Raw genomic sequence first — 13,717 nt, forward strand, 5'->3', positions numbered from 1 at the left:
ATTCAAGCAGGTCATGCATTTTTCAAATTTAGACTACCATTCAATACAGTTGTACAATATCTGTAATCATTGATCTTTGTAAACTACTTTGTTGAATATTTGATTTATGCTTTCAAGCCTATATGATCAACAAAAAACTTTAATAACTTGCAGAGAAGGAGTGGATACTATTATTTAAACAGAACTGTAGGATTTTGTAACATCTGTGTCAACTCCTTTACAGATACTGCTCTTTCCTTGGATAAAAGTAAGGTGCATCTTATTATACCTCTGATATGTTACAACACCTCTGTATTGGACACCTTGTAACTACTCATGAGTACAAGTATAATCTTTCTGACTTACGTATTTCCATGCTGTGCTCATCTCTAAAAAAAGAATGGCATGAAAGAACAAGGTTTGGGGGAAAGTTACTGATAAGCATTATCAAATCAGCAGCCAAGTCAAGAATACTCAAATAAAATGAGCATTTCAGGACTTTAGTGAGAACAATTTATATGAAAACCAGATTTAATCTTAGTTGGGCCTAAATTAACAGAGTTTTGTTTTGTTTTCAAAAGAAACCCTGTTTTTAATTCACAGTACAAGAAGACTACTTCAAAGAAAAAGGAGAAGAGAAGAAAGGTAAATGTAGGATTCAACCAGAAAGAATTAATGGTTACTGGAAGTACTTTTTGTTTTTGTAACTCTTTTGAGATATACTTAGGAATAACATTAGAACATCAATTAAACATTATTTCTTGTACATACAATTAGAATATAAAGCAGAGAACTGAAGATCACAATTTCAGTATGCAAAATACTATGAAAACAAAGGTAAACAAAATAGCTAGTGAAGAGTACACAGAGGAAAAAAAAAAGTATTCTGCCTTCCTTTCCTCTGTACACAAAGAGGGAAACATTTGGGTTAAACAAGAATATTTGGTTTTGTCCCCTGAAATCTCCAATTATAACAGAAGGAAGAAAAGGAAACATGACTCTATTTTATGTTGAACTACAGTATTAGAAAATTGAATGGATGAAGAGGTGAATAACTTCCATGGGTTTGAGATAAATCTTAGAATACGGCTCTTCTTTTTCCTGTCTTACTAGAAACTTCTCAGAACATACTGCCATTTCTCACTTAACCAGGGCAACAAGGTGAGAAAAACCACGCTAAACCAAAATTCAATCATCTTGTATTATCGCCTGGAGGTGTTGGGGAAGAATATAGAAAGATTTATGTAGAGAGCAGCTTTAACCAGTATAATGCAGACAGGTACCAGCTACAGATCGTGAAATGCCAACTCTTAAAGCTAAGATCTCTGAGGGAAAAACAAAGCCTAGTTAATTCATAAACCATATAACCCCATTTTATTGTTAACTCTCCATTACGTAAAGATACTTCTTCAAGAAAATGTTGACATTTTTGAAGACATTTTTCTTTGACAATTTCTGAGTTACTGAAATGCCACTCATTGTCTTATTAGTTATTTTAAATGGAAGAAATCCTCTCCTTTGCATACATACACACACATGAAAAGACATCTGCTGTTATCAGCTGTCATATGCAGGGACAGGAGCTAGACTCATTGACCCTTGTGAGTCCCTTCCAAATCAGGACACTCTATGATTTCTAAAGCTTTATCCAAGAATTTTAGAATCTCGTAGAGCACTGGAAATTTTCAACCTGAAAGAATCTTATTTGAAAAATTCTGAAGTCTGCAAAAGAAACCCAAGAGGAAAAAAAAATCATATAGAGAAAGCCTTCACAGACTTGCTTCTAGTTGTGAAGTGTATTTGAGATGAAAGCAATACTAATATATCCAAGGAATAACTGCATCATTTAGAAAATAGTCTAAGAAAATCATTAACAAAAAATAAATATATCATAAAAAGATAATTCCTAATGCTATGAACCTTCGCAAGATGCCATCAAAATTCAGAAATTTTCTGAGACTGAGATGTTACATGAAGAATGCTATATAAAGTATATTTGCATATATGCAAATATATTGGGATAAGATCTTACATGTTATTAACACTGCCATTAATAATTACAGTTAATTCTGTAGGTCCAATGTATATGTTTTGGAACTCGCAGGCTATTTGTAAACCCTGGGACCTAGAAACACTCAGGCTATACATTATTTCAAATCTTGTCCCAACATATGTGCAGACTGCCTCCTCTCTCCAGCATCGTGTTTTCCATAGGAAAGGAATGGCCTGGAGAGCAGTAACAGTGCTACAACAGACTGCAGAAATCTCTCCTCTCAGGGAAGTTCAGGGACCAGCCTGGAGAGGGGAGGCTGCGTGTGACAGATCACAGCCATCCACAAATTTTGCAGTGGTAAAGTGCGAGGTCTTTAGGAGATGCAGCTGCTTCTAAAAGTATGAAGACTCAGCTAATAGGCAGCTAAAAAACATGCCAAAAGTTCTTTAAAACTTTGAATACAATTGGCAGATAAACCCAACCTTTTTTTTTTTTAATCTGTTAGAAAGAACTCTAGGCTTTCTAATGAAAGGAAAAAAAAAAAAATAGAGCTGCCATCAACACAACAAGGGGCATAAAGATGCAAAACCTTTTTCTTTTTTAAACTAACCCTCAGAATTTCATTTTTTTCTTGTTATTCTACAGCATCTCAAAGTGCACACATTAATTACCTGCTCTCTGTAACAAGTTCCAGAAGAGGGAAGGGGAATAGTTCACTCACTTTTTGAAAAAGGCAAAGCCATGATAAAAAGTGAATGATGCAAAGCCAACAAGAAGTCAAATATTTTAAGAAACAAAATTTTACAATACTCTACAATTTGCGATCAACTGCCACATAAAAAGTTTGAAGTTCTAGAACACACAAAACCAGAATGGCAATGCTACTTCTTGCTCTTTACTCTTAAATGTCTTCATTCACGGAAAATGAAAATGTTCAAATTAAAAATGGGAGAAGGAAAAATACCATAAAAATATGATCTACAACAACAATAATAATAATCTAAGTTATTAGGCAGCAGAGCAGCAAGCAGATATACTACAATACCTTGGTGGTCCAAATGTTTTCATTTTACTGGGATATGTTCCCCATGAAACACCATTTTTAATTTTTAAAGACTAGAAATTTATGGCATTGCGATATGCTCTTTGTGGCTCCATCTCCCCTGAGCCACAAGGCAAAGAATGTTTTGCTAGTCCAATAAGAAAATAATGCTACACAGAGGATTCAGTCCTAGCATAAAAAGATCCACCATTTCACGTGGTATAATGTTTTACAGTAATGGTCATGTAGCAGAATGATGACGTTAGCCAAAGTTATGTCACTTTACAAGCTTATGAGTCTACTCTTTTGCCATGAGACAGGTCAAAGGAGCTTTCTGTATACAAATTACAAGAAAGAAAAAAATCTTTACCACAGAACAATTTATTCAAATGAAATTAAGTCTCAGTGTACTCCTACTCCACCTAAAACCCATTAATTTCTCTCACTTTAGCCCTTCTGACACACTACAACCCCAATATTTTCCTTAAACACACACATCTTTATTCCTTTTCCAGTATTAGGGCAAATCTTTTCTTCTTCCTTAGAAATGTTTCCAAATGAACAGCACCAGCATCAAACTCATAAAACAACGCAATCTAACAGACATTTCCTCTCATGAGTGGCCAGTAATCAAACAAGAGTGTATTACTTTCAATATGAACTCTGTGGCAGTTTACATTACATCCAAACAGACTGATTAAAGCACTCCAAAGTGTCAGAAAATATTTAACTTTCAAACTTGTTTTCACATGGAACAAAAGATGTGTCATATTCAAATACAAAGCCTCTTGTCGTCAACAACTGTGACCACTTTAGAATGAATCAGTTAATTGCATGCTGCAGCAACACTGATGGTAAAGAAACTAGTTTCTGGCATAGCGCTATTTGTAGTTACTTTTGCTTTCTCTGAGAGACTGCAAATAATAAGATGTAGACATTAACACCTCATGAATATATTTAACTTTCCATTTAGCTATAGCTTTATTCAGCATGACTGTAGATAAGGGTAGCAGCAAACAATCATTGGAGCGTAAAGAACATTTTTAAAATAAGTACCAAGGCCCCATATTTGTTCTGAAACTGTTTGTTTTATTTTCAGAGAATACTGTTTAATTTAATTGTCTAGATTTTTTTTTTTAAAGACATAATGTTCAAAAAGGTGCCCTAACATAAGCAGGCAATTTGCAGCATGTGGCGACACTGTGAAAGAGAACCTGAGTGAACTAATATCTATGCAGAGCAGACAATCCATGCACAGGAGCGAACACGAGGGCTGAGCTCTTGGCAGCAAATCCCACTACAAGCACAGGGCTACTGCAAAGGACTTGCTCGTGTCTGTCCTTCAGAGAGCGAAGGTTACACAGGGGCTGCTGGAACTGTTACAGCAGGTCAGAAAACATCTATTAATGAGCTGGAAAAATGAGACACTGTATAATGCTGAACATATTATATAACGACAAAGGTCATGAGTAAATTCCTACATATGCTAGATTGAAAGACTGGACTGGCAAATAATAAACTGAGCTTTACTCTCAGTTGTGTTATCCTGAGACAAACTGACCATGAAACTTGCGCAAAAGAGAACTACACATAGGCACAGCAGAGACAAAAACTAACAGCAGAGGAAAAAAATAATATATGGAGTGCTGATACGTAACTGGTGCCCAAAGGAAAGCTTTCAAGAACTAGAAATAAAACAGTTTCATCAGAGACACACAGTGTACTAAAAGTAGGGCTTATTTGATGACTTTTACAAAAATACTTCATATACCTCAAAAGGCAAGGAAGAAAAAAAGTAAGAATACATTTTGAAAAGAAAACAACTATGACATATAACAACAGCAAAACCATATTTGGGAAAGAGCAGTGTCCACTTAGACCCAAGTTTTTCCAAATTACAGCATCAGATTTATTGCCAAACTACTATGGAAAATGTACCATTGTAAGAGGAATTAAAACCTCTCAAAAACTGCACAAGAACAGAAAGCATACATAGAGACAGCAAATGTTGATACTGTCAATAAGTGTGCAACCCTTCTAGAAGAAAAATATTGAGGATAAAAAAAAGAGAAAAGTTGTCAACCATTAAGAGAAGAGCCATAAGAAACAGACCAACATTCCTTAGTAGTTACAGAAGGAAAGGAAGTCAAAAGTGAGATAAATAAAACAGAATGTTTTTTTCCAACCTAAGTATCAAGAAAAATCTTGATAAAGGTTGTCAGTACCTCAATGAACTCTGAGTCGGAACAGTGATATTATTATTACTATTATTATTATTAAGGGGGAGCAATAGATAAATCAAGGTCAGGAGTCTCTGTCAGAACCATTGTAAGATCTAAAAATTATCTTTGTTAAATACTTCTCAGTAGTCTTGTGAAAGTTATGAGAGGTACAGAGAGGTACAGCAACACATAACAGAAGCAGCAACAATCACCAGCAGTCTCTGCATCATGCAAAAGAAAATCAGTTGTCCATATTGAAAGCAATAGATATCAAATTTGAAGGCAGAAGATATCTAGCTTAATTGCTTTTGTGTTGTTAGTTAACAAAGTTCCCTTTTTTAAAAAAAAAAGCAGTGACGATATTGCAAAAATTATTGTCAACACTGATGTTTGTTGTCAATAAAAAAAAGGGGGGGGAAAAAATTAGTTACAGATAATAACAATTACCGACACCCTCTCCCCACCATTAGAAGTATAAATGCAAGTACTAAAGAATAAGATTGATTATTGGAGAAAACACACCAGCAGAACTAAAAAAGCAGAATTTTGCTGGTAAACTGCCCTACACAGAGAAATTAAGGTGGACTTAAAAATTCCACTCTCAAGAGTTCAATTAGCCAGCTCACAACAAGGCTACATGAATGAACTACAGCTACTCAGAACAAGAGCTGCAGGGTTGGGCCCAAGACAGCACACAGTGTAACTACTGCCAGCATGCAGAAAAATAAATCCAGGGTCGTTAATGTTATTTTTCTTCTTAAGTAAAAGGAAAATTGAAATACAGCAGCTGGAAATAGTGTTATTATACGGAAAAATTCTATGCACCTTTTCTTTGTGTGAAATTCTGTTCTATTTGTGACACATTATTATTTACATTCAAAGCAAAATAATTGGAATTTTATACACAAAACAGTGTGCATAGCCAACAAATATAAAACCTTATCATCTACAAACAGACTGGAAAAATCTGCATTTAGGTACAGAAAGAGACTAATTTTTATAAATGGTCAAACTGCTGTGTGTATCTTTAAAATCACTAAACAGAACCTTTAGATTCCTAGCACCTTCAAAACATACCTCTCCACTTGCTAAAGGCCCTCTATACAATTGAATGTGTCTAACAGTTGGAAAATGAAAGCCACATTATTAACAGCAGAAAACTGAAATCTCTTGAGATTCATTTATTTAGCATGTCTTGGGTTTTGTTCTTTTAAAACCAAGTGCTTTGGGCCTTGTACAAGTAATAAATAAGCACCAAAAATGTACTGCATTTGTATGTGATTTATATGCAATAATAAAATCAAATCATAGAGCTTTCAGCTTGGGAGCATTCCTTTGTTAATTCCCCGGGGTAGAAAAAAAGATCATCGCTAATGTTGCCTGTGGCATTTTGAAATGTGATACTCATTACAGAAATGAAAAAAGTTCTGTTCTACAGATGCCTAACTAAGCTCCAGTTCTGGATTATTCTAACCACAAACAACAGGAAACCATGCGGATGGACAATCTGCAAATCAATCATGGGAATAACAGAAGTTAGACTCTAGGTTAGAATGTTTGTTATGTCCCTGCCAAAATTTTCCTTGCTGTTAAATTAAAACATTATCTTTCAAGCATATGACAAATCTTATTTACTCTATTTATGGTTAGTTAATTCTTGAAGAGGAGCTGTTTTACTTATCTACTAAATTTGCTCAAGAAGCATCTATGAGCCATTTTAACCTAATAATATCCTTAATCTCTTTGTTTTTGCAACAAGATGCAAGTACAGAACACAAGGGCAAGACAGTATTTTGTGTTTCCTTCTTTGTTCCCTCAAATCAGATGGAAATGGAGAATGGCAAGAAAATAAGTTTCCACTAGCTAGAAGCAGAAAATAGGCTTACAAGATTGCCAGTTTATAGCCTAAGAAGATTAATTCCTCCACTTAAGCCATAATAGAGGACAATCTAGAGAAGAGTGATGTTTAGTTGAATTGGTGCTATTTGCTCTGATGCAGAAGAAATAGGAAGCTGTTTCAACCTCCCATTCACACTGTAAAATAAAAAACAGCATGTACATAAGCAAACTCCAGCATGGAACTCTTACGAGATTTCTTGTAACGGCAATCTCCCACGTAACTTGTGCAACACAATGGAAGTCAGAGTAAATTTTTGACTTCTGGCCTTGTGACAATTAGTAGGTAACACTGGGAAGAAAGACAACATGCCAAAACTCTAAGGAATCTCACAATGCTGCAATGAATTTAACTGCAAGTTAATTTTGTCTATATTGTAGACCAGAGAATACCTGTATGACCAGCCATGCAGGAGTTGGCACAGGAGAATCCCATGGTTTTCTCCACACAAGGGAGACAGGGGCTGCAAAAGCAGCAACTTCTGATCCCAGTTGCTTGAAACACAGGGTGTACCTGTGCCTTCTCCATCCAATGTGCCTTTGAGTTATGGCAAAGCTATCTTGCAAAGCTAAGCTGCTTTAGAAACCATCTCTCTTTTAGATTTACTGGAATATACTGACATTTCTTATGTCAAGATGCTGTTTCACAACACTAAGGGACACCAGCAATGATAATAATTTACATAAAACAGTCATTACTCCTAACAAAAAACTGAACAAAAATAAAAACATGACAACTTACTAAACTAGCATGTTCTCTGCTTGCTTATTTAGCTTTAGTTCAGCTGTAAGCACAATGCTAAGAAATATCTTTGCAGTAGCTTTCTAAGTGCATTTGTCAATTAGGAAACGTTAACATTATACATGCGACTTGTAAAGAATATAATTTCTAATTTAAAATATTTTCAGCCCTATGCAAATTTAGCCACAGATCAACAAAGCCAACATTAAATCCTGTCTGTACTCTGGTGGTGAGGTAGCTATTAACTACAATTACATAACAAAACCCCTTGCCATAGCTCAAAATACAACCTATGCAGTAAGCTGAGAAGATAGATCCTAGAGGGCATAACTCTAGTTCTATATTTTGTACAAATTTAATGGATTTTTCCTTCCCCATCTTCAGCATTGGTTTTGTATGTTTTTTACAATACACTAAAATGTCAAGATGAGATATTAAACAGTAAAACTATAACAAAAGTATTTATTTATGAAAGAGCTTCAAAGATCTCTAGTTTCTGTTCTGTTTTTGTATTTTTTATTTATTTTAGCAAGCTAACCCTTTGCTGTATGCATTGGATAAGCACACACATGAGTAGGTTTAATAGTTTTAGTTATACTACATACTAGCGGTAAGAACAGTAGTCTGCTGGACAAGTTCTGAGCATTTATTGTTGGGATTTGCTGTAGGAAAACAAGCAGAAATTTAACACTAAGAAGGGTTGGTTTAAAAAGAAAAGTACAGCAGTACACCAAAATTAAAATGGAGTTATTCCTTTTCCTCTGGTTTATACTACACAGTGAAGTGAGCACCACTTATAAACTATGTTAACTAAATCTTGGTGCATATGTATAATAAAGCAGGATGTAACTGTAGTACACTTGGACAAAGGTGGTTTTTTCCATTACAGCTGGAGTTTCATACAAAAAAAAAAAAAGAGAAAAAAAAAAAAAGGTCCTTTAATTAATTTTACCTACTACATAACATAACAAGCTTTCTAGGGGTGCTATTCACATATTTTACTTACTAAATTAGAGCAATATTTTCCAGTGTGCTAATTTCCTGGCAACTGGAACAACAGATAAAAAGCCCTAAGATTTCACCCAACAGCTCAAAGAGAAAGAGACAGTAATCCAAAAGGAGAAAAATCCAGAAGTGGGGTGAACTGCATTGATCATGAGTGCTGAAAGAAAGGGTGTTAGGTAACATTTCAAACAATGATACAGAAGGCCTCAGAATGAAAGGGATAAGATACTTCCACTGGAATTTCAGGGGCAAGAACTTCCCTATTGAAAGTAAGCTGATATATCAAGGTGAGACTCAAGGACAACTTAATCAGGCTCAATTATGTTAAAGAGATGGGAGGAAGTAAAGTTACAGGAGATTGGACTCAGCAACACTTTCACATAGCCTAGTGTCTGCCACTGAATATATGGATGCAGGTTCTGTGGGGTGACACCTGGATTGTTTCCAAAGTCACAAACCTTGTAAGTGCCTCAGACCTCATTTAAGGATTATTATACTCACAGTTATGAAGTAGTCACGAATATTCTGGAAATCTTCCTATCAGAAGATATCCTGCCTGCCTTAATCGTAAGCAAGCATGTCAGCTAAAGAAAGTTCATGGCACATTAGATCAATTTAATGTTCAATTTTTCATTGTTTATAGATAAATTAATATTTGGTCTATAAAATCAGCAAAGCTGAGGTGAAAACTTTCAAAAACAGTCACATACATTTACACACATTTACATTTATTGTGAAATTTACTGCAGAACCTAAAGCTTCATATTCTGAAATATACAACCAGTTATGGAGGTACTTGTAGTTTTAGATATCCAAAAATTTGTTTGTGCTCTTTCAAATGAGGTAAATTTATGCAGATTTCTCTAGCTTCTAGCAATATATATGTAATTCATTTTATCATCTTTGATTAACACTATGTGACACATTAAAAGGTTCATAAGAAAATTAAAGGGCATCTTGTTTCTCATGTAGTTTTACATCAAGGTAACCATGTGTCTCATTCAGAAGATTTACAGCAAACAAGTTGGGCAGAAAGTCTCTAGCCTGTGTGTCCCTTATGCCATTTCCATCCCCAAAATTATTCAAAATTTCTTGAAACACATAGGAATCTTGGGGAAGTCCAAGTAGTCTCCTGACTATCTTTTTGCCTCCTAAGGGCCAGAATTCATCATGAAACTAAAAGGTTCACTAAAAACTATGCTAGAATTGTGACAGAACTCAAAATATTTAGAGGCTGAAACATACTACAAGTCTTCTGAAGAGAAGAGTGCATTATGAAAATCATCAGGGTAGTGTCCCTTTTATTAATCTGTGCAGGAAGACACTTAAGAGTATTTTCAGTCTAATTTTATAATTATGGCTTTCACCATAGCTGAAAGATTACTGAAATACAAAACATTCTTTCTACGCAACTTTTTAAAATGGAAGAAATCACATCCATGTTGTAGCATAATAGTAACTAGGGGAATGGAAACACAACACAACAAATATTTATCAGTGCAAATGATGCCTCATATATAAGGAGAAAAATAAACTACACCGGCAAGCATAAACTCTTCATGTAGTGTATTTTATATGTAAGCCTACAAAATGCCATAATTTATGTCTGTTATTTTATTTGAATCCAGAAAGTGATAAAAGTATTTCTCTGGAGCTATACTTTATAACAGATAAATTTAATAACAGCAAGAAGTAGGTTTACATCTCGAGTGTCTCAATCTTGGCAAATTTAGGCCCAAGAATTATGGATCCTTTATAATTACTTTCCCAGTATGAGATACAGTTCATAATCTAGAGTATTTTTATTGCTTCCTCACTGTATGAACCCCAGGAGTATGGAGAACTAAACATGACACAGAACCTCCATTTGTATTCTTTTTGCCTATTTGGAATTCTGCAGAAAGGCAATTTCTAAATATAGACAGGACATCTGAGAAAAATGTCTTTAGCTCCTAGAATATTGTCCACAGCAAAGGCACCTATCCTGTAATACCTGTGAATAATAAATTCACTTCAAACTGATACATAATTCTTAGGCAGCCATATCAATGCCTAAATATTCATATTGCTTACCTAGACTGTCCTGCTCAGGTGAGTAGTCTGTGCGAAGCAGATTTTCAAATCCTGCTAAAAAGCAGCAGTAACTAAAAAAGCTTTCCTGAAACTTGTAAGTAATAATTTAATGAAAATAATTTATTCTGAATTACAAAAAAGAAAAAAAAAAAAACACCCAACCAAAAAAAAACCAAAAACAACAACAAAAAAACCAAACAAAACCAAAATCAAAACAAAAAAAACAACCAACCAAAAACAAACCCCATCATTAAAAAAACCCACCACATAACTCCAGGCTACTTGAGTCTCCAGTGGTGAAACTGAAAATGAAACTACTTAATAATTCTTTTACCTAGCAAATTGAGAGTGTAGATGAAACAAACAAAAACCAAAGGCTCCAAAATGCTTGACACTATTTTTGTGATCATTTCAGTAAAGCCATTTTTGTTTAAAACCATGATAAATGAATTGCCTTCACTTGTTATACGCATGAAGGGAAAAGTACACATTTCTTAGAAACAGAGTAACTCATTACACTTCAGACCAATTTTTCCAGAAACTGCAATGATTCAGGTTTTGCAGAAAGAAGGCACATGCCTCAAGTTCTCACTTTTTAAGAATTCACCCACATCCAAAGCTGCTTCCTGTGCGATAATCCACACAGATTATTTCAAAAACCAAGTCACACACAACAATACTCCATTATGCTACAGGAGACTTGCAGCAGAAGGCCCTGATTCAGCAAATAGTTCAGAATCACAGGATGTTAGGGATTGGAAAGGACCTCAAAAGATCATCCAATCCAATCTCCCCCGCTGAAGCAGGAACACCTAGATGAGGTTACACAGGAATGTGCCCAGGTGGGTTTTGAATGTATCCAGAGTAGGAGACTCCACAGCTCCCCTGGGCAGCCTGTTCCAGTGCTCTGTTACCCTCACTGTGAAGAAGTTTCTTCTCAAATTTAAGTGGAACCTCCTGTGTTCCAGTTTGCACCCACTGCCCCTTGTTTTACCATTGGTTGTCACTGAGAAGAGCCTGGCTCCATCCTCCTGACACTCATCCTCTACATAATTATAATCCAACTTAAATACTGTTTTAAACATACTGACCATTCAAACCTAAAGATCCAATCTAACTGTAGCATGAGGGACATTCCGGAGACATAGAAGACCCACGTGGGCACATTCCTGTGTGATCTGCTCTGGGTGAACCTGCTTTAGCAGGTGGGTTGGACTGGATGATCTCCAAAGGACCCTTCCAACCCCAACCACTCTGTGACCGACGGATTTCAGAATGACCCTGTAAAGTTAAGTCTACTAAAAGAAAAACGGGGAGAGGACTATCAGAGCGGTTTCCAGACCTTCCAGCTGGAGGCTGCAGCTCCAAACGTTTACACACGCTCTGCTGGGCCCGGCAAAGCACAAGGGCCCTGGGGTGCAGGACCTGCTGTTCTCAGCCGCCTCCTGCTCATCCTCGGGCTCCTTTAGTCCTACAAACCTAGAAACCCATTCTCCACACTCGCTCTCCTTGTTTTGTAACCTAATCCAGCCCTCACCTCTCTCCCCACAGTCACCCACGCTTAAGGGTAAGCGCTCCTTTCAGTCTCGGCCCCGGATCTCTTAATTCAGACGAAATTTGCCCACAAAAGGCAGGGGCTGGCGTGGAGGAGGAGGGGAAGGAAACAAATAGTTTCTTGTTGCTTTAATCCCTTCAAACCTGGTTTAAACAACGCCGCCCGGGGCGCCACGGCAGCCCGCCCAGATTCAGTGGAGGGGGAAAAAGCGGCCGTAGGGGGTGGCCCGGCCCGGCCTGGCCTGGCCCGCTTCTCTGACCCCGGGAGGCGCCTCAGCTGAGGGGCGGCGCGTCGAGGCGGGGAGGGGGCTGCTCGCCGCCCGCTACGGCCCCTTCGCAGTCCGCACGGACCGGCCGAGCCTCACGGTGCAGCGGGACTGGCCAGCCCGAGGCGGGGGCCGGGCCGCGGCAAGGGAGAGAGGTGAAGGCTACACACCCAGCAGGAGCCCGTCCATGTCAAAGATCAGGTGAGTGACCGGCCGCAGCGCGGCCGCGGAGGAGGAGGAGGAGGCGGAGGCGGCCATGGCGAGACCAGGGCAGCCGGGAGCCCGCCTGGCGCTGGCGCAAGCGCGCTCCGCCGCCGCGGCCGGAGCCACTGGGGAGCAGTGCAGCCGCGGGGGAAGGCCGGGCCGGGCCGGGCCGGGCCGGTGGTGGCGGTGGGGAGCGGGTGTTGGTGCCGGAAGCGCCGTTGGGCGGCCGGCGGTCAGCGAGGCGAAAGGTTGTTTGTTTCGTTGTTCTTTTTGTAAGACGAAGTCAGTTTCTCTTCGTGGGCCTCTTGTCGTGGAGGACTTTTTAGGCCCCACTTGATGCTGTTCATGGGAGAGGCGCCTTTTGACTTGTTTAGACCTCATTTCCTCGAAAAACTTGGGCGTGCCTGTGTAGAGATTTAGCAGGATAATATTATCGCGGAATCATACTAGGGGCTGTAAAGAAAAAAGTGTAAATCTATATTAAACTGTGAGGAAAGAGTAAAGGTGTGTAAACCTGGCTCTTAACGGCTGCTGGGCACGAGAATAGTTAATTGTGGGTTGTTCTGTGAGATTTCTGAAACATTCAAGAAGTTCTGAAGTTCAAGAAACAAGCCAATGTTCTCAACATAAAGCAGAATCATCCTGCACGGATGCATAATCTGATATTTGCTGGGCAGGTGTGAGGGAAAGAGGTAACTTTCCTCATCAGCCTTCCTTTTGTGTTTTTTTTTTTCATGCAGG

The 13,717-nt window shown here is 37.8% G+C and overlaps 1 protein-coding gene across 1 annotated transcript in view; it reads right to left on the reverse strand.

The window, feature by feature from the left end:
- The window catches only part of PUDP (pseudouridine 5'-phosphatase), a gene marked incomplete at both ends in the record, with an annotated part of 75,072 nt that extends 62,042 nt beyond the window's left edge, over window positions 1-13,030 (reverse strand). Inside the window, one exon of the mRNA XM_080354488.1 lies at window positions 12,943-13,030. Coding sequence (XP_080210614.1) covers window positions 12,943-13,030 — 88 coding nt within the window. The remainder of the gene's footprint in view (window positions 1-12,942) is intronic.
- Between the last annotated feature and the right edge of the window lie 687 nt (window positions 13,031-13,717).

Source organism: Nesoenas mayeri (assembly GCF_963082525.1).
Source record: "Nesoenas mayeri genome assembly, chromosome: 1".
NCBI lineage: Eukaryota > Metazoa > Chordata > Aves > Columbiformes > Columbidae > Nesoenas > Nesoenas mayeri.